The 22,305-nt window shown below is 36.8% G+C and overlaps 1 protein-coding gene across 36 annotated transcripts in view; it reads left to right on the forward strand.

Annotated features, from left to right (window-relative positions):
- NRXN1 (neurexin 1) overlaps positions 1 to 22,305 on the forward strand; it is a 611,800-nt gene that overhangs the window by 230,602 nt on the left and 358,893 nt on the right. For 28 of the 36 annotated variants that reach the window (XM_072331056.1, XM_072331055.1, XM_072331060.1 and 25 more), the window contains 3 exons: positions 3,016 to 3,399; positions 11,217 to 11,420; positions 13,541 to 13,567. In XM_072331056.1, the coding sequence (XP_072187157.1) occupies positions 3,016 to 3,399; positions 11,217 to 11,420; positions 13,541 to 13,567 (615 nt within the window). The remainder of the gene's footprint in view (positions 1 to 3,015; positions 3,400 to 11,216; positions 11,421 to 13,540; positions 13,568 to 22,305) is intronic. The other 8 variants (XM_072331065.1, XM_072331076.1, XM_072331087.1 and 5 more) reach the window with 1 other exon arrangement.

The raw sequence follows: 22,305 nt of genomic DNA on the forward strand, positions 1-22,305 counted from the left end.
CCATTTGTCACACCTTATTATCTTCAGCGAGTCTTCCCCTTTTTCCTTCTTTCAAGCCTACCAACTCAAATGTTATTAGCTTTTTTTCTTTGTCTTTCTGGCGGAAATAGTATTTCCTACCTTGAGCATTAAAAAACAAAGAAACAAACAAAAAAATTGCACAGAGACTGTCTATTTCCTGGCATACATTTTTATCTTGGTGCTGCTCCTTGTGAAGAAATGGTATAGTATCACTAATTTTTATGAGTGCCATTACTCTAGGTGCTATGCATGTAGGTAACAAATTAGATAGCTCTTAATGCAGAGATATTATAATTTAAGGTTATAGTTTTCTCTTTCCACCGAGAGGCTCTTCCTCCTATGTTTAAGTCAGTTGGGGGTGTTTCTTGACTTAGTGTAGCTCTTAACAAAAAGAATTCAATGAAATAAAAGTAAGTCATGGTTGTCTGAACAAGTCACTTGTGCAGTAGCTCAGCTGTTGTTGAAATGTCCAGCAGTAAATTTCAGATAGTCCAATCAGGTAACATGTATTCTAAGGCCTTCCAGAACATGATGAAGGTCTCTAGAAGATTTGCTTATTTTATTATTCTACTTATAGTCATGAGTAGATGCCATGATAACACTGATTTATGAAGTCTCCCAAGAGTATGTGATATTGTTTCTTAGGAGAGGAGAGGTTTATTTCTTTTATAAGTTGTTGCTATCCATTCAGAATACAACATGAGCTTTCTCTAGGGCAATCCTTATAAGATACACAACAAAGTTTTCCTGCTTAACTGTAATTTACAGTCACCAGAATGCAGCAGTAACCTACATTTTAGGAACCTTTTTTCTGAGAACCTTTATTGTTCAAATCACGTTTTGAACCTCAGCTACATTATCTGAGATTTGCTTTTCTCTTACTGTTTACTGGAATACATCAAGATGAAGTTTGATTTTAATAGCAGTGGAGCCCAAGGTATCTTCTAGCATCATGGACAGCTTGAAAACACTGGTGTAGTCACCCAGTAGAAAAGAGCACTATGCAATTTGCTTACGCTTGTGGTTGGAGGTTGTACATCTTTGGGGTTCTTCAGCTCACTAAATTTGTGTGGATTCAAGTGATGTGCGAACGTAGGTTTAAAGTACTTGGTCCTAAATTTGCCTGAGCAGCAACAGGTGAAAGCAAGCAGAGCAGTAGCAGTGAGAAATATTGTGAATATCTTTAACTTTTTTAAAGGAGGGATGATCTATTCTATAGGCATGCTGCACCCTGCTTTAAGAATCTGAGCCACACTAAAAATATTTAACATAACAAAATAGTCTTAGAGATTTTAAAAAGTGGAGGTCTAGGGGGATGAAAAAAAGGACAAAACCACAGAACTGTGGTTCAACATGCTTGCTTTTTACAGCTAAGGCTGAAATTTCACTTTGCGATTATGACAGTGCATAAAAGGGAAAACTGAGAACATACTCAAACATTCTTCAAACATGCATATAAAAATGCAAAAATAGCTGTGCAAACATTTGTTTTCTCTTTTTCAATCCCTTTGGATACTGGGGAGATGGCAGTAGTATCAGTATCCAGCCCTTCTAAAATCTATACATCACAAGCCTCATGTGGCAGTCAGGCCACAAGAGAGTTCTGTCCCAAGAGGTTTAACTAAATGTCCAAACTGTTTAGGTATTCATTCTGACCATGTTCTTGAAGGCAGACTGTCAAACCAACAAAAGAAGAAGTAAAATATATAGCTCCCACAGGACTCCATTGCTGGAATAGAAGCCAGATTTTAAAATTGTATCCATTTTAGAGAATGGTCATCTTGTTAGACCTCTCTATTTGCTTAAAACTCTCATTTTAGGATTTATGCTCTGAAAAGTTTGTATTATTTTTGTGCACCACACATACCACAGTGAAGGCATATTTGATTATCACTGTTATCACTGAAATCTCTATAATATTAACTGTGGAAAGGATTGATTGTGTAATTTTTATGTATGTATGTATGATCAATACATTGTGGGAAATGCGACTCTTAAGTGTCATATCATTAACACTTAAAGTGCATACAGTGGATAAGAGTTACACGATGTGACTGGTTCATTGTGTTCACATGATAGCATATATAGTGTTTTGGTTTATATATTGCTTGCTTCTGTGCTGCTACAGAGTTGTGAGGGGGCTTCACTTATGTGAAGATCTGCATAAGGATTCATTTTTCAACTGATTTTGCTTAATATATAAAAAGTGTGTTATCTGATTCCATGTGCTAAACTGGGGTTTCTGCATATTCCAGTTGTAAAAATTGGATACTCTTATTATTTTTGAAAATACAGATTCTTTACAGAGGACCTTTGCAGTTGATTATTTGCTTTTTCATTATCTTACACGTAAGAAAACCTCAACTTTGTTCAGGCTCTTTGTAGAAACAGGATTTTATTTTACCCTTTTTAATTTATTTTTTAACTTAGAAACGATATTTCTGATTTCCTCAGATTCTATATACTTCCACTCTCCCTCTCTTTGTATCATGCAAGCATTTTGAGGTAAGTGTCAGAGGCATTGATTTTTTCCCTCTAGGAGCACATAGCTATTTTCTTAATGATTGCCTGCCTGGCAGCTGATGAGTATTTTTCTCCTGCACTTAATGGAGAAAAAAAAATAAAAAGTCTTTCTCAAAGTTCCCTTTAAAAATGCAGTGTCTTTGGATTCAAACCAAAGGTAGATTTGCCTCTCAGGTTGCAACCTATCAATGAAACCTCAACCTCAGTGCTCTGAATCGCCTGTGAGGAGTTTTTTTGTTGCACAAGCAGGGTGTATCTGCAAATAACTCTGAAACTCATTCCTTCTGCCCCCGCAAGATTGGTAAGGAGACTTTGGCTTTTCTGTGACATGAGCATGCAGTCATGCCATAAATATGTATTTATTATTGTGTAGCTGTATAGAAAACTTATATATACCTATATACATAACACCAGTACCAAAAGCTTTAAATGTCTTAAAAATCTTAAGATTTTGTTTTCATTTCTTCTCAGGGACCATATCTGTGAACACGTTACGTACACCATATACTGCCCCAGGGGAAAGTGAAATCCTTGACTTGGATGATGACTTGTATCTTGGAGGCTTACCAGAAAATAAAGCAGGCCTGGTCTTCCCAACAGAGGTGTGGACAGCACTTCTCAATTATGGATACGTTGGCTGCATTAGAGATTTATTTATTGATGGTCAAAGCAAAGATATTCGACAGATGGCTGAAATTCAAAGTACAGCTGGAGTAAAACCCTCATGCTCAAGAGAAACTGCAAAGCCATGCCTTAGCAATCCCTGTAAAAACAATGGTGTATGCAGGGATGGGTGGAACAGATACGTTTGTGATTGCTCTGGGACAGGGTACCTTGGCAGATCTTGTGAAAGAGGTAAGTTTCTGGAGATGACTGTGTTTCCACTTTAATGCACACACAATTATTAAAATGGTAAATTAGCATTAGTTCTTATGAGGCAGAAGTCTCTTTGACTTCATATGATGGAGACAGAGCCCTGCTCTAGACTGAAAGAAGTAACACTGCAGGATAGACCTTAAGTGACTTTCAGTTATGTAGGTACTGGTTGACCTTGACGGAGAGTTGGTGACTGCTAAATGTCTCTTGGAAATTGTCTCTCCTTTTTTTCATCGTGCATTGATGAGTTATGAAAAGCCTTGCAGAAGTAATTTCAGTTATTATTTCATTACTAAATGCACATTCCTGTTCCAAACCGAGGTCTTGTTCTCTGCTCCTTTACATCAATACCACAGTGTAATTAAATTTATTTTTAAATTCCACAGTATCTCTTAAATTCATAACCAGAACTTCAGCTGTGAATCAAAGCAAAAGAATCGGTACAGAAATCTATATTTCTTACTTGACATTTTTCTGAAGTTCCTAGTTCCCAAGGAAACTGTTTCTGCTCATCTTCATTCGCTTAATTTAGTAGAAAAGGTAAATGTAAAGTTGATAGACCTCATTTATTTAACTGGAAAGGCAGATAATGGAAAGGAAGACAGAAGCTGAGGTCTGATAGCTTATAGGAAAAAAATCTGTAATGAAAGATATAGAGTGTGCTAATAAAAGATTTAATACAAGCAGAAGAATAGAAATGTATAGTTAATACTTTTTGGTGTTTATTTATATTCCAGTTGAAATAAGAAATATTTGAAAGACAGAAGATTTATTTTTATAAAGTCTCACGTTACAACTTGCTTAGCTTTTCTTCCACCTCCAGTTGTATGTAACTACATGCATGCATTTACATAGAATTAATACCATCACACTATTAGCGTTTGCAAGTAGGTTCTCAGTGTTGTCTTATTCTTGTTTTTCGAATATATAAGACCTTGGCTCTTGGCCAGTGATTTTGATATCTCCAGATGGTTGCTTTACTGGTGGAGTAAAGCTGGCAGAGGGCATAACCGAGCTGTCTGATGGATTACAAAAGCCTTCAGTTAAACATGTCTGGTGTACCACCCTGTGGCAAAATTCTGTTATTACATATGGCAGAAGTAAAAATAGGGCTTGAATCTTTTCAACTGGAGAGCTAGGATGCATTTGAAAAAGAAACGAACAACAAGAGCAACAAAATAGCATGCAGATCTGCAAAGGACGTTGTAGCAATTTCCTGTAACTGTATTTGAGAGGTGATAATGTAAAATTTTAATGTAAGGTTTTCTTAATGTAAAAATCTTTTAGTCTCTTTTATTTCCCGTATTATATTTTCAGACACCTTCCAAGATAAAGTTTGATTTCCCAGCACATTCCCCTGGTGGGAATGGTGATATTAGAAAGGTATAATTGGCTTCTCTGCAACAGTGTTTGGTTTGTGTCCAAAAGAAATCTTGTGTGGTAGTTCAGACAATATGTGATCATTTCCTGCACTTCTTGGGCTTCCAGAGGAAACCACACTGAAAGGAGATCTCGTTCCAGAAATATTTGTATCCCAAGTGGTTATGAGTTAATGCGATTATAGCTTTTGGGATTGTGAAAGCGATGTGCTGGCATCCTACCACACAAAGTTATTATGACTGCTACCCATGTGCAATAACTGATAACCTATTGTATTTGTGATGTAAATAACACAATGATGATTGTTCAAACTAATTCAAGCCAAATAGGAATATTGTTCATTTCAACAATACAGTTCTACGTGAAAGGACATTTTTAGAATAAAGTATTAGAAATTAAAAACTGGGAAACTATAGGTTATATCATTAATGTATCTGCAGTAAACTGTAGTATGTAATTAACCATTTAGTACATAGCCATTTATTTTTTTGTACTGGCTTACCCAAAATGGGAGTACAAACATTGATATGCAGATGTATCCCATATAATGCAATATCTGAAATTATTTTGGTGTGCAAATCCCAAATTTCAAATTTCTGCATACATAAAATGAATATTTTTGTATGCAATGCCTGTATATGTGTGTGTATATATATATATACACATACATATACATATATGTATATATATTTATCCTGTTACAAGTTATTCTTGATGTTATGTGAGATTTGTAGTAAACAAGTGTATAATCTCTAGATTGGCCTTAGTAGATTATGGAAACTAAGGCAGATGGACAGGCAGCTGTCAGAGCAATATAATTTAGCTTCCTATCTTATTTCCATTATGGACTACAATATGTGGCTGCCTTTTGTAAGTGTGTGTTTTTGACAGGACAGCTAGGAACGGTGTATAAGAGTAAATTCATCAGTGTTGAGGAAAAGATATGTCTTCATAGATATACCCAAGTGACAATTTTGAGGAGAAAATATATTTAAATTAGTGTCTGTGTACATGTACATATTGTGCATGCGGAATACCTGCATACACATTAAATACATATAATCCATGCATATAAATTAACTAAATCTCTTTCATTCCGTTGCTCTGTCCAGGGATGTTTAGAATTTAAAAACAAAACAAAACAACACAGATGATATGTTGATAGATTATTATTATAAAGAAGCATTTGTTGTCTTCATAATGTCATGGTAGTGGTTCTGTCTGATTCGGACTAACTCTAGTCTGGTATGTTTAACATCTAGCACCTTTATTGTGCAGCTTAGGACCTCAATCCTGAAATAATACCACTGTAGAAATTTGGATGAATTATTTCCCCTTTTGTTTAGAGGTTATTGAGGAATTAACAGTATATCAGGTATCATTTCTGTCAGATCGATGGAAAGGTTCCCTCTGTTGATTTTCCTAAGGCTCAAGCATCGGGCCCAGATGGACTAAAGTAGCTGTGATAGATAACACACTAACAGTAGCTGAGGGTTGAGTATGCAAGTGAATAAAAGAAAACAAGCAAACAACAACAAAACAACAACAAAAAAGTTTGCATCAGTAGCCACTGATAGATTTGAATATGCTCACAGAACGTATTGGATTGAAATTGTTTTCAGGACAGGATTTTGTTGCTGTAACTTTCCAGGTAAATAAAAGAGGGTCAGAGAACACAGCTGAATGGTTGATTAGTGATGTTCCAGGTTGTTCCCAGACTTCCTGGTGTGGCTCTGGACTGTAACTTCTATCACTTATTGCCTGCTTTGAAAATGGCTGTGTGGACTACAACAGCCTTTGCATTTTCAGACACGTTGAATCTGAGAAAGTGGGAAAAACTAAATTGTTCTGTCTTAGGACTCTAGAGGTCCAAAGGAAACAAGATCTTGTTTTATTTATTAATATATTTGCAGTAAGCATCTCTTCATTGTATTAAAAGCAATGCAGATTTGACTGTAAAGCTTAAGAGCAAATACTCTGAAATTCAAACTCCTGGTCCGTACTTCTTACACTTCAAACAGACGATGAATTGAAAGATTATATCTATTCACAAAGTTATTTCTCCCAGTAAATATTTCAGGGCATTACTGAGGATGGGAAAGCAAGAAACTGAAGGAAAAAATAAGAGAGGAGAATCCTTCTATTTTTTTTAGCACAGAAGTAGGAAAGATTTCTAACATCAGGTTTATAAATATATTAAAGAAAGAATGCATAAAATATTTTTTTATCGGTCTGTAAATTATATGTTGCTCTTCATTTCTTGTGAATAAGAAGAAAGTGGATACAGTGGCACGTATGTATTTGCTGCCCAGAAACTGGGCAGCAAATTTGCTGTTATTAAAGTTCAATAAGATTTTCTAAATATTTTTCCTCTTCAGTGTCATACTTCCAATACTGACATGATAGTAAAATTACTATTCCTTGATGTTGAGGCTTTGACTCTTTCAAGAGATAAAAACAGCTCATAGCACATTCTGAGCTAGAATTATGTTCTGTTAGCATTTAATAACTAGATGAAGCTAAACAAGAGGGCAAAAGACTGTCAGTCTTTACATGAGATGAGCTAGCAGTGTAGAGCTCAAGGAAAGATGAAGCGTACAATGCTATAGGAAGTAGTCTGTCCAAAGCAAGTTGGGCAAAAAGGAATACAAATTTGTAGATGAAATGTACCCATGAGGTTTACATAGCTAGTGTAATACTTATTGCATCCACACATTCAGATCATCATCATCTTATTGAACAGGCCTTGCAAATTAACAATCCATTCTGCGCAGCTGAAGTACTGCAGGATGGAAACAGTTGTGTTAAACAACTAAAACAAAAGCTCTTGATATAAGAGAAGATTCAAAACAAGAATATTTTGTTTTATATTGAAACTATATGGAACAACCTGTTCCAGTGCTCTTCAGCCTTCAGAATTTTTTTCCCTCATGTTCATATGGAACTGCCCATTGCCCCTTGTTCTGTCGCTTGGCACCACTGAAAATAGCCTTGTCACATCCACTTGAATCCCACCCACTCTGTATTAATAAGCACTGATAAGATCCCCGCTCAGTCAAGTCTCTTCTCCAGGCTGAACACTCCCTGGTCTCTCAGCGTTTCCTTTCAAGGGAGATGCTCCAGGCCCCTAATCAATCATCTTTGTTGCCCTCTGCTGGATTCTCTCTAGAAGTTCCCTGTCTTTCTTGAACTAGAAAGACCAGACACTGTACTCCAGATGTGCTCTTACCAGGACAGAGTAGAGTAGGAGGATCACCACCCTCGACCTGCTCAGTGAATGGCAGCACAGCCTTCTGGTGTGTCACCCACTCTTCCCAGTTTTGAATAATCAGGAAACTCGCTGAGGGTGCAATCCATCCAGATTGCTGAAGATGTTGAAGGAGACCAGACATATTACCAACCCCTGATGAACGTCAGTAGCTACAGACCTCCACCTGGACTATGTGCCATTAATCAGTACCCTCTGAGCTCTGCCAGGCAGCCAGTTCTCAGTTCACCTCACTCTCCACTCATCTATCCCTCAGCTCCTAAGCTTACTTGTAAGGAAGTTATGGGAGACAGTGTCAAACACCTTGCTGAAGTCGAAATGCAAGTCTCCTCTCATCTACCCAGCTGGTAATGATAGCACAGAAGGCTACCAGATTGGTCAAGCATGATTTGTTTTTTGTTAATCCATATTGATTCCTTGTCTTCCACTTACTTGGTGATAACATCCAGAATAAGCTGTTCCATCACCTTTCTAAGGACAGAGGTGAAGCTGACTGGCCTGTAGTTTTCTGGGTCCTCCTCCTTGCCCTTTTGTAAGACTGGAGTGATATTAGCTATTGTGCAGTCCTCAGGCACCTCTCTGTTCTCCATGACCCATCTAAGATGATAGACAGCAGCTTGATAATCTCTTCTGCCATCTTCCTCAGCACCTGTGGGTGCATTCTATTGGAGCCTGTGAATTTGTGTGCATCGAGTTCTCCTAGGCAATCCCTGACCAGATCCTCCTCTAGCAAGGGCAAGTCCTTCTTTCCCTAGACTCTCTCTCTCTCTTGTCTTCAGGGTCTGGGATTTCTGAGGGTCAGTCTTAGCAGAAAAGACTGAAGCAAAGTAAGTGAACTAAACATTATTATTTTTTCTATTTTACAGATATGTAGTATCACTGATCTTCGCTGATCCATCATCATCCTTGATGGATGAAATTTCATCTTCCTAATAGTTTTTTGTGGGTTTTGCTGTGATAACTTTATATCTTAGAAGGCCTGTAACTCAAAGCTCCCCATTCTGAAAGCAGCTAGTTGATACAAAGGCGTTTCCTGGTTGCCCCGGATCTTTTAAGTCATCTGATCTTGTGTTCAGTCTCCTTGGTTTGTTCTTGGAACATCTGTTTCCAAAATAGCTGGCATAGCAAGGTTTAGGAGGATTGAGTATCTAATCACATCATGTCTGTTCTCCATGATTTTAAACTCACAGGTCATCTGTGATTAAATTAAAACAGTTTCTTCTTTCCTTTTTGTATCATTCTCTAAAAGACTAAATAATTAGAGGAAAAACAGCAAGTGGTTGATTCTGATGACTTTCTTTTCTATTATCAGAAAATAATATAATAGCAAAGTTCTCTTGTGTTTTTGAATGATATTCAACCTATAACATTAATCTGATTTTGCTGAGATTATGAGAATCAAGAATAGTACCAACAGCCCTTATTTTAAGAGGCAGTATAAAATGATGTAAACTATTTCGGCAAACTATAGTGTCTTAAGTATTGATGCTACATAAAGCAAAATATTTCTTACATTATTTTAATTATTATATTGATTAAACATAATAAGCAGTAGTGTCTGAGACATTATTTTGTATAGGACCACAGTACACCTTTGCTGTAGATAGGTATCTTATTTTTACTGAGTGAAGTTAAGGTACACAGAAGGTAAATTATTTGTTGAAGATCTTGTGGCAGACTCAGCAGTGAAAATTAGTATCTCCAAAATAGCACACCTGGAGCCGTAGGTGGTTGTATCATACCGTATCTGTCACTTCACCAGTTTCTAAGCCTAAGAGTTTTCGGATGGGTTAAAGAATGTAGGAGATGTATGGAGGAAGCTAAAAGGTCTCTAGCAAAGTAATGGTAAACAAGCAATTAGATATGTGTAAGACAGGTTGCATTCAGATAAGTGTATTTTGTCATTCAGGTACTGGTTTTAGGCATACATAATGGCTGTTGGTTTATGGTACTTCTGGGCTTGCTGAAAATCTTTTTCTCTCAGAGAGTGGTCAGGCACTGGAATGGCTGCCCAGGGAGGTGGTGGAGTTGCCATCCCTGGCAGTGTTTGAGAGGTGTGAGATGAGGAGCTACAAGATATGGTTTAGTGGCTTGTGAAGGACGGTTGGACCGGATGATCTTGTAGGTCCTTTCTAACCTTGTGATTCCATGATTCTATGACTTGCGTGGCTGCTGACTGGCTCTGAGCAAGGAAAGTTGCACACTTGCTGCCACTTCCACTACAACACATCTCCATCTGTGAGCCTGACAGCCAATTCCAAAGGCTCTGTTGGGGGACGGGCTGCAGCACTTGATCATCCTGCTTTACTTTTCTAAAGAAGTTACAGACTTTGCTTTCTAGGAACTGCCATGCTCCATGTGAGTAGCAGTGTTGTTTCTGCTCCCTATCTTGCTACCAGCACGGGGGCTGGGAGAAGATGACTTGTGGCTGGTTGCTCTGGGGCCTAACAAGCCATGACTGCTCTGTGCCCACGACACTCGCTGGGAGCACTTTCTGCAATGTCTGAAGCTGACAGTTACTTGCTTGTCTTAGGGGTTTTTAAATCCTACCCTCAATATGCCAAGTCCAGTCTCGCTCCTCAGGTTGAGGCTGTCTCCATGTCTGTACACACATTTTTGAGTCGCTCAGACCTCAGCCATCGCGATTGTGAAGCAGCCTGCTCTTAAGCAAACCATGTATGATGTTCACCTCCTCCATCCTAATTCCTTAAGGCTTCGTTTTGCTGACTGGATGTTAATCATAACTGGTGGTAGCAATCCCAAGAGGTTTACACATAAAGCATTTATCTAGGGGGATGACAGTCAGACACAACCTTTTAAGAAGCTGTTTACCTGGCTAGTTTTTACAAGCTTTGATGTATATTGCATAGTACGGGCCCTGTCTGGCAAGCATTTATTTGCAGGTGATTTTACCCATCTGTTTGTTAAAAGAGTAATTCTGCTTCTTTTGCAAGCACCAAAATATCCCGCATAAAGAAAGACATTGAGTTTTTCACTGTTGTTGTTTATGCTTCTCAGTAACAATTTTAATATATAATTTTTCCATGTCGTGCTGAGTGGATATATGCTTACCATCTTCTGTTTGAGCAATACCAACAAATAACACATTAACTTCTTTAATAACTGATTTTCTATCTTATGTTTTCAGAGGCAACGATATTAAGCTATGATGGAAGTATGTTTATGAAAATACAGCTCCCTGTTGTGATGCACACAGAGGCAGAAGATGTTTCTTTACGGTTCAGGTCTCAGCGAGCTTATGGCATTTTAATGGCAACAACTTCCAGGGAGTCTGCCGATACCCTCCGGTTGGAGTTGGATGCAGGACGAGTTAAACTTACGGTCAACCTAGGTAACAAACTCTTCCTCCAAGAAATTAGCATTTTCTTTGCATTTTTCTTTTTGCTTGCAAACATTTATGAAACAGCCTGTTTTAACATCCAAAGTAAACTGAAGCAATATATAAACACGTCAGTGCAACATTTGCATATGCACACACACACACACAAATACATGTCCTTTTTTTTATTATTTTTTGCATTTTTGTGTTCCTTATTTAGTCTTAACATACTCCATCACAGTATTTTTGTACTACTGTGTGTTCTAAAAAGAGAAGACTAGTTCATCAGTGGTTCTTTTAGGCTAAAGTACTTTTCTTCATTGTGAAAGATTGGTCTCCCTCTTCAATTTCACCATTGTATCAGTTCCACTATTTAAATAGATAAGCAGAAACAACATGTATGTAGATCAGTTCAGTTTTATATCCACCAACTAAAATACTAATATCATAGAATGTCTAGTTTTAATGCTGAAAATGTTTCATTTAAGTATGATTTCCACTGATGGATTGCTTGGTCTCCTTTTTTTAGCTGTCCAATCTATAGTAAACCCATCTTCTCTTTTTTAAACGATTCTGTGGTGGTATTTCTGTAGTATCGAACGATAACACAACCCTTCAATGCCCAAAGACTGCGGCCCTCAGCAAACAGCCATGTGAACACAGGAGGCACAAACCCTTTTACAGAAGAAAAACAAAGGAAAAAAAACCAAACAAACCCAAAAAATGGCTTTGTGGTTTGAAATATGATGTATAAAATATCAGGTTAGTTAATTAGTGATAACAACAATACGAATAATAATAAAATTAAAGTGATTTTGCAGTGCTTACAGATGCAAGTCAGGATCTGAAGGAGTACGTTTAGGAAAATGCACGTTTGGTGAAGTCAGCCACGTTGTGTGGAATGATCTTTATAAAGAGGAGCGTAGCTATAACCCCACCATTAAGTAATCCCAATAAGGCGATTCCCAGAAAGCGTGCAAAGTCTCACCTCCCCTTCGGCTTCTCAAGCCAATACCGCTGGCTGCGCGGGACAGCGGTGTCCCCGTGTCCTCTTCTCCCGCAGCTCCCCCTAGTGTCGTGCCGGGCTCCTGCGGCGAGCGGAGCGGCGGCGGTGGCTTCTGTACCAGGGGGTGTGCGGCGGCTGCTCCTTGGCTGTTTGCGACCACTTTTCTGATGCGGTTGACGACACATGGCAAACTCAGCTATATGGCAACAAAATCTAGGTTTAATGGTGTAGCTGTTCCTCAAAGGTATAAAGTGGGAGTAGGTGTACAAACCAAGTAGGCTGGTGTAGATATTTGTTTTTATTTTTTATTTTTTTTAATGTGATAATTAAGACAACCAGCACAGTATAGGTTAGGTCATTTTCTCTATATGTAAAATTAACCCACTTCTCTCAATTTTTGCCTGCTTAAATAACTGAAGAAATCTATGCATTAATAATATAATTTCTTCCTGCCCTTCCCACCTTCTCACCCTCTTTTGTACTCTTCTGTTATTATTATTTTTTAAGGAAATAGTCTGAGAACAGTGTTCTCCAATTATCAGTTTGCAGACCTGATCATTTTCTCCCTAAGGAGCTTTAAACACAGTAACTTGCCACTTACTAATTCTATACTTACAAAAGATAAAGATGTGCAAAGCCCTACTTGTAGGCCTGGGAGATTGGCTTTTCAGTTCTCTATTCAGTTGTAGATCAGCCTTTGAGGTATACTATACAAGAGCAGTCCAAGGTGTCTGACTGAGGCCCGGCTTGCTCTATGACCCATTGTGACGGAGCACTTTCTAATTGCACTGAGAGAAATTACCTGTTCTTTCACAGATGGGGAAAAGGTTGCAGCCTGCCTCAATTAAGCATCTTTGACATTTAATCCGAATTTTTTTTTTTCACTTAGATTTGTCACCATGTAGCTTTGTTTGAAATTGGCCATTTTTACCCTATTTGTCGTTTCTATTTATAAAGATTTATCGCAGTATATCTGGGTTATAACAGTATGTAAAGACTGATGATATGGAGTGGCCATTTTTGCATGTGTCTGTCCCCGGAAGGGTGGACTGTGATTTTATTGGATGTCTGCAGCTATTACCTTGAAGGATAAATTTTCATTTTTCATCTATTCTTCCCCATCTAGACTGTATCAGGATTAACTGTAATTCCAGTAAGTGCCTATTCAAACTTTTTAAAATGTTATTCCACCATTATAAAATATGCAAACTAGATGAAAGTGATTGTGGACAGTTTGCAAGTGCTTGATAATTTATTAATGAAATGTGATGATTAATTATCGATGTGTAAAAAGTCATCATATGCTCAAGTGTGCATTTTTTGTCCTTCCTGTGCTGTAATTATGCACAGTAAATTCTACATATATGGCACAGTATCTAACTGTAGCACTCTATTCTCCTATCCAGGCTGTTTTATTGACAGTATCTTATCAAATTTCTAACATTTCTGATAAGCTCTCATATCTTTTCCTTCTGGTCCTCCTTCTAGTTCTCTTGACATGTTACCTCCAACCTAAGATGAGAATGTTAGAACATAATTGTACACAGTGTGAGAATTTTGATTTCATAATCTTCCTAGACAATTAACTGTATTAACTGGCTGCTTGTGAAACGATTGGTTTTGCTAAGCCATTGCTTTTTGAGAGCACAATATATTACAGTAAGGACATGATTAAGTCTGAGAATAACTGCATTTCTATGATGATTTTTTACACTCTAATCATGTAAGAAACTTTAAATTGAACATTTTTTCTCTGTGATATGCATGTTTATGAAACAGAGGGAAACAATTGCCAGATGAATGGACTAAATTTTAACTTCTCTGATATTATTTGGATTAAGAGGCTATGTTCTGAAAGGAGAAAAAGGACTGTGATTTTATTTTGAGTCTATGGAATTCCTGAATGGTGTCAACAAAAGTATTGATAGTAAGTATGGTAGATTTGAGTTTGGGGTTGTTTTTTCTTTCCCTTCCCGAAAGGTTTTTGCAGGCCAAAGATTGGCTTGATGCAAATGAAAACAAAACTAAACAATAAACTTCACAGTTAGAATTTATAGCATAAATAGTTTCCCAAAAGTCATCAAAATAACTTCCCCTAATAGCTTTATAGTTCTCAAATTAAAATAAGGGTTGCGTTAAATTGGATTAAAAAGAAAATTTCTCTTGGGGCAGGTTTTTAATCTGTACCATGCTTAAATCCAGACAGACTTTTCAATACAGTAAATGTTTGCATGACTAAGGCATAAAGATAACTTTGTTGTATAAAGGTTAAAAAACATGATTCCTTTAAACTGTTCAGTTACAAACTTGAATATGTCCATTAATGTCCACTAAGATCATGAAAACATTATGTTGGTGTCAGTTGTAGGACAATTATTTTTCTCTGGATCGAGGTCCAGTTAGAAGAAAAATCCTAGTTATAAAGCAAACAGCTTTTTAAACAAAGACATAATGAGTTGGCCTGCTGCTACTAAATTATTATTTTTTCTTCTATAGCAAAAGCAATAATTCTTGTTTCTTAAATTCCTTGATAACATCAGAGAATTGTTTTGAAAAGGCATAACAAGGAAAAAAAACGCTGGTAGAGTCACAACACAGTAAGTCAGTAGATCAGTAGATGTTGGTGTCCTGAAAATACAGAGTAAGTAATAAGCATCCCATTAGGGGACTGCAAAAAGCAGTGATATGTTTACTGCATTGAATTAGCAGTTATGAAATCTTCTTGGTCTTGTACAAAAGCAGCAGATCCTCTGTACAAAATTACCTTGGTATCAAATACTCACAAACTACCTTTCTTTACAGTTCGCTTATAGTTTTTTTTCTTATTAGAAATGAACTTTCATGGTTAGTTCCATCTCCATTTCTTGCTCGTGTACTGCACAGATTTCTGTGAGCTTTCGGTACCTGTCATGGTAAGTACTGCAATACTCTCTTATCAGCATTTGCTGTAGCTTTTTGACAAATAGGTAACATTTTGTAAGCAGTTTCTGTGCTTTAATTTTATTATGAAGAAGCATTGCCCTCAGCAGTCCTTAGGAGATGCTTTCTTATTGGACAATGTATTGGATTTCAGTGGACCACACAATTTGTTTTAAAGCAACATTATCCAGTACTTGAGTCTCTTATTTTGTTATAATCCACAATAATTCAATAATTCAAACTCTGTGGCTTTCAGTCCACCGAGAAGTGGATGTGGATCAGTCCTGCTTTTTGTTGATAGAAATAAACCTGTTTCTCACATTTAGGGAAGCTGTTTTCAGATTTTTGCCTTTCTGTTGCTTAGAAATCTTGATGTAATTTCACTGGTGGGAATGAAATGCCATTTGTTATAACTACACTAGTAAACATACAGCTACGATCAGAATGGAATTTTCTGGTTTGAATTTGAAGAAAAGGCCTAAAAAATCACTCAAAAACTAGTATTTTGACCGAGACAGGAAGATAAAGAATGTAAGTGCCTTGTTTCCTACAGTAATATGCATAGCTTGTGAGTAGGTGTTGCACCTTATTTTCTCCCTCGAGTGTAGCCTGAAACCTATCTCTTGCTCACTGCAGATTGAGTGAGCAGCAGCGTTGGCTGGTCAGAGCTCAGATTGTGGTAGCAATTTGTTCTATGCTTTGCCATGACTTCACCTTTAGCTAATGTCATGTGTTGCAGAAGAGGTGGCATTTTGTGGTCTTCCTTATGTGAAATAGACATTTTTTTTAAAGTTCAGAATGTTAATAATAAGTTACTCCTAAGCTTGGGTCGGTTTAAAAATATTACAGAGATTGTTCATACCATGACAGCTTTGAGGAACCGAATAGCATAATACAATCAAACTTCTTTATTTGGTGCTACATTAAAAGAATGATATCTTTATAAATCCTGGAAACACTCAAAATTCCTTCTCATGTCACATAGAAAATACCATTCCTGAAATGTTGATTTTGTTCACCCTTAAATCATGTCAGCGTGTTCTTCAGACGTTCAAGTCTGAAAACAAATAGAATAAACAGACCTCTTAAACTGCATGTACGTTTATGTCAGTGTTAAGACCAACATCAGAAGGAAAACACCTGTACAAAACTGGCTACTATTGTTTCAGGTTTTGTTTTCAAACATTCATTTATATGTAAGACAGAGAGTGATGTTGGTTCAAATAACACAAATCCTTCTCATGTAGGATTGCTTGGCTGTAGGTGTTCTGTACAAATAACTCTAAATTGATTACTGTACGGCTCTTGTATACAAAACTAATGAGCTAATCCTTAAAAACTACCTACAGAGAAATGCTTGAAAGACCATGAATTTCTCCTTTGTTGAGAGAGAAGTAGGTTCTATTCAACTTTGAGAGACAAACGTTGCATAATGCAATGCTTATTTAGGTATTCAATGACTATTTATATATTCAAATCTTAACTGAACTTTATTACACCTAACAAAATGCTCACTTTTCTCCATTTTCGCCTGTGCTATTTTAAGATCAAATCCAACTCATATTTCACTATGTACTCAGAATGCCATTGAAATCATTTGATATTTTGTTTGAATACAGCTTGTAGATCTTGATCCTTCATAAATGACTCTCAGTTTCACGTGGATTCAGGGTAACGTTGTTTCCATTACGATTTATGCTTTACAGTATGCAATTAAAAGAGCAGTGAATTCAGATGTTCTAAATCAATTTTTTTTTCCTAGTATGTTTTTAGAAACAGAATTTCATCCTGTGAGATTTACATGACACGCATATCAGATTTTGAATTACTAGTGAGCAAATGCAAGTGTGCTATATGACCATATATTCACTGCAGTTATGTTAAGACCTACAATCTTGATTTAACTTTAATGTCTCATTTTTCCAGTTCTAATGCTTCCTAAACTGGATCAGCTGAAAATTTCTGGACACCTGTAACTCTTGAGGCTTCCATTTTTTATGCACTGTGCACATTTTTCACAAGAATAACCATCTCTTGTAGATTTTTCTGCATTGCTATTATTTCTGAAAAATATATTACCTCTGTCTCTGTGAGCCAGCAGAGCACGGCCATGGGATTTATATTAATTGATATAGTGATTAATGTTAAATGTTTAGTGATAAAGGACTGATTCTAATTTCTGGATCAGAAATTATGAAAATAATTTCCAATATGGAAAAAGAACTGTAGTAGCTTTTTTTTTTTTCCTATTGGATGCTGAAAGATTGTTCAAGTAATGGCGCATAATGCAGGGCAACTGCAGTACCAGTTCACTGCTACACAGCTTTTCTTCTGTAGGCTATGGGAGTAATCCCATGAACTTCCACTTATGCTCAAATGCAGGTCTGTTAGAAAAGACAAAGAATGGCAGAATATCGGCAAATGGAGCAGTGAGTACTTTGGCAGCATACATGCACACTCCAGGGAAAGTACCAAATTGCTTTGCTACGTGGGTGTCTGCCTCTCCAAATTAAGAGCAGTTTCCTGAGCTTTGAGACCTTTCTCTATGGTAAAGTTCCCCTTTACATATTGAGTTTGTTTGCACTCCTCCTTCTGCCTACAAAGTAACTATCCATTCTTCATGTCCTCTATTTTTTTTTCTCTCTTTTATTTTTATTTATTAATTAATTTATTTTCTCACTTTATCTCATTTCTGTTTTTTTCTCTGCAGTCCTCTCTTGTTTCTTCCATTTGTACCATCTTTTCAGTATTCTGCAGATGCACAAACTCCATATGATTAAGTTATTCCGGAATATGTACCTTCTGTTCCTGCACTTGTTTCTTGCAAAGACATCCTACAGAAACAAAGCATGTCAAGGAGCTATGTTAGGTTATCCACAATGAGCAGGAGAATTACATGTTAAAAAGCCAATGACAGTGTTTAAGTGCAGCATGCTTTCAGGCTGCACATAGGTTTGGAGAAGTGCACGGTCTTTAAATGAACGCCCTACATCTTTCTGAAAGGTAATGCTTGGAAAAATGCTTTTGGTAGCAAAGTCCAGAGACTTCAGCTGTACTCTTGTGGGTATTGCAAATTCTACTTCCATCAAGAAATCACTGGTAAAATTCCATTCATTAACTTCTCAATCTCTGGTGACAAGAATGACAGGAATATGTAATTTCCTCCTTTCTTGTTGTCTTTGGCAATAGAAGATCATTTAAATTATGCAATATCGTAGCTGCCTTTAAAATACAATTTTGTAATTGGTCTGCTTACTTACACTGTGCCTTCAAATTTTATCGGATGGTTTTGATCTTTGTTCATCATTCAGTATTATTGGCAGCCTGCTAAAATATGTAAAAGATCTTTACCAGAGAAGATGTGCAGCAAATCAATAGAGCACTTTCATTCTGAGTTCAGTCAGGTATTCTCCTCTGTTTGGGGCACAACAGTGCTTTGCAGATTAGAGGACATGAAAAGGAAGAATATGTCTTCACTTAGAGTCAGTCTTAGTGTAGTATTTAGTTCCTCAAGCTGAATGTCTACTAATCCCATCCCGTTTGTATGTTTTCATCACTCTGCCTGAACTAAGGCTGAAAACAACTCGACCAGGGAAAAAAACTGGAAACAGAGTTGCCTGTAAAACCACAATGAAGTGGAGTAGAACAGTTATGGGGCAGCCCATAGTTTATGCAGTCAGGCATAGAAGCCTGTTAGGAGAGAATATTGATTCCTTGTTCTCTGTAAATTCAGGGTGAAGTTGCCATACAATTTAAGCCAGTTATGGTTTACATCCTGGAGATACAATAATAGAGCCAGTCCCCTCTTCCCATGATCTTTTTGTTCACTTTTGGAGTAAAGCAGTGGCTTTTTCTGCTCACCTGTAAGCAGATTGTGCTTCCAGTCTACATGAAGGACAGCAATATAGCTTATGTCCATGCTGCCTAGAAAATCTTCATCTGTGTTTGCTTTTTCATAGGTAGGAAAAGTGGAAATTGCTGTTGGTCATCTAGCAGACAGGCAATAAAATTCAGGTTCCTTTGCTAGAAAACAGGTGTTTTCCTTTTCATGTGTATGCTTTTTTATTATTATTATTTTTCTTTCTTCATTCTCTTATCTATCTGCTTTCTCTCCCATTAAGACCTACATTCTGGCTTGGGCACTTTAAATATATGGTAAATTTAAAAGGATCCTCAGTAATTGAAATATATAACATTTCTTAAAGCATAGTTATGTGCTCTGTAGTAGCTCAAAACAGTATAATAAGTCAGCAATAAAAGACAAAAGACAAGGCTATTTATGTGAATTTGAATATTACTAGAATATGGAGACTCACTCTAATTACAAGGTAAAAAAACTAATTAGAGATGAGATTCAGATTTCCTTTTTAGCTCTAGCACATGAATGTTTTCAGAAACCTTAAGATTTTTCTAGATAGTATCGTTCTTTCCAGTTGTGATATTTCAGCGTACCATTTGATTTTACAAGGCCGAATAGAAATAATTCCCAATTTAGTGTGTATGTAGGGCTACATGAGCCAGGACTGTGGTGTGGATATATTTCAGTTGGCCCTTTGAACATTAACATGCTGCCATAATATAATCAGCAGAACCCAAAGGCGTGATCTGGAATTCACTTAAGTTGCTCCCTCTGAAACTTGCACCTGAACCCTTAAAAGGGGAATGGGGAACAAGAGAGTATGACAAGGGAACCCCTGAAAGATGAATAGGAAAGCAAAATGCTTCAAGCATATAACAGACCATTTTACCAGCTGATACAAAGCAATCTTTGGGATGTGTGAGATCTATATTAATAGGTATCGTAGAATTAATAAATCCAGATTTATATGAAAGGAGTCATCTTTCATACCAGTCCTATCAGACCTTTCATAGAAAGACTTTTCAGCAGTAAACTCAACCTTTCCACCATTCTTATTGGAGGAATCATTGGAAAGCAAGCTTTTAATGAATAGCAGGTCCTAAATTTCTTTTATTCTACTTCCAATAATTTCTTATGCAGCATATGGAAGGAAGAAAACTTAATCACATTTCAGGATTGGTGATTTAAAGTAACCTCCCAGTTTTTTTTGTCATGACAGAAGGTGTGTATTATAATCCATTCTCAGAGGCATAGTGAACAATGATGTTCTCTTCAGGAGTACTGTTGCTATTATAGAATCATAGAATCACTTAGCTTGGAAAAGAACTTCAGTATCTCCAAGTTCAACCATAAGCCTACCAAGAGCAATCACTAAACTGTGTCCTTTTTTTCTTCTGGAGAAGAATATGTAAAGGCTCATGTAATGTCAGACATGTGTTAATAAATATATGTCTGTGGTGGCAGTCAGCTCACAGTAAAGCTCTACTATTCATGGTCCCACAAGAATCTCTACTAGTGTGTAAATGATTGGGCAAAGAGGAGGAAAGCTCAAGCAACCTGGTCTGGAGGGAGGTGTCCCTGCCTATAGCAGGGGGTTCTAACTAGGTGATTATAAAGGTTCCTTCCAACCCAAGCCATTCTATGATTCTATTATCCTGTTTGTAGATGTGATTAGACAAGTAAACAATAATATTAAAAGATCTGCACATAAGCGTTTTCTGAAGGGTTTCAGAATTCTGAATGACTGGATAGTAAAACAGTAGGTAGAATACAATGTTAGTATATACAGTAGGTAGAATTCAATGTTAGTATATACAAAGTAATTCTAGAAAAGGTAACCTTAATGGTTAGAATGGGTTCTGTTAGCACTGGGCTGATGAAATCGTGCAGTCACTGTAAATGGCATTTGTAAAACAGCCCAGTGCTCAGAACTGACCAGAAGTCCCAAAGGATATTAGTAACTACAGCAAAAGGAGGTAAGACCAGACAAGAAAGCAGTTTCAGGCTACTGTGCAGTCATTGTGCATGTCTTGAATGTTAGGCGCTTTTTCGGTTTCTGTTTCACATGAGAAACTCAGATGAGAAAAATGCAGAGTAGTGTAACAAGGAGATTTCCAAGTATAGATTGAATTGTGTACACTGAGAAGCCTAAACTAGCTAGGAAAAATGTATTTTTTATAAAAATATGACAAAGCCGCTATGAAAAAAATATCAAGAAATTAATATGAAATTGAAATACATAAAAACGTCTTGTGGTAGGGCAGCTAATATAGCTCAAGAAATGTATGAGATGTTAGTCACTAGAATCTGTAACAATTCAGCTAGTAATTACTATACAGTGGCAATTCAGTGGCCAAGCTTTTCTTAGCCACTATTGAAAGTGTGGTACTACAGAAAGTGTAGCTGGACTTCTGGTCTCTTCTGGCAAAGTCAATATTGTGTCCTTAACCGCATTTAATGGAAGAACAGTTAGTGAAAGGAAGAGTTGCATTCCATCTCTCTAAACTTTGTAATCAGATTCTGTAAAAACTTAAACTATTGTCCCACAGATGGCAGTGAACAACACAAGCAAATATTTGTAAATTATTATTTACAGTTTACAATATTTATTATTATAAAAGAAAAGTAGATTCTAGAAAAGAAAAAGGGGGAAAATATATATACATATTCCAGGCTATTAGCAGTTAAAAGCAGTCAAATAATTAGGATAAACCACTGAGGAATTTTGCTTCATACGTGCCTAACATTGTGACTGTTTTTTTTTTTTTTGTTTTTTGTTTTTTTTTTTAACTTAATGCTAAGAGCTTTCCAGCAGGAAATTTTGGTCTTCAGCTCTTTTATAAGACAGTCATTGTTAGTATTCAGTATTAAGGCAAAATAAGCATAACTCAGCACTGCACAGTTGATGAAGCTTCTGACTTTAAATGTAGATTGGAAATGCTATCAGATTTCACGTAGAAATACCTTTATTCATTTTTCACTTTGTTGCTTAGAACTCTTTCAGAAGAATAATACTGTTGTGATGCTCATTTATTAACACCTTTGTGAAAAACATTTGAATATGCTTACGAATTACTATTCTGTGGACAAATACCGCTGTCTTTGTGTTATAA

This window comes from Excalfactoria chinensis, chromosome 3 (genome assembly GCF_039878825.1).
Source record: "Excalfactoria chinensis isolate bCotChi1 chromosome 3, bCotChi1.hap2, whole genome shotgun sequence".
NCBI lineage: Eukaryota > Metazoa > Chordata > Aves > Galliformes > Phasianidae > Excalfactoria > Excalfactoria chinensis.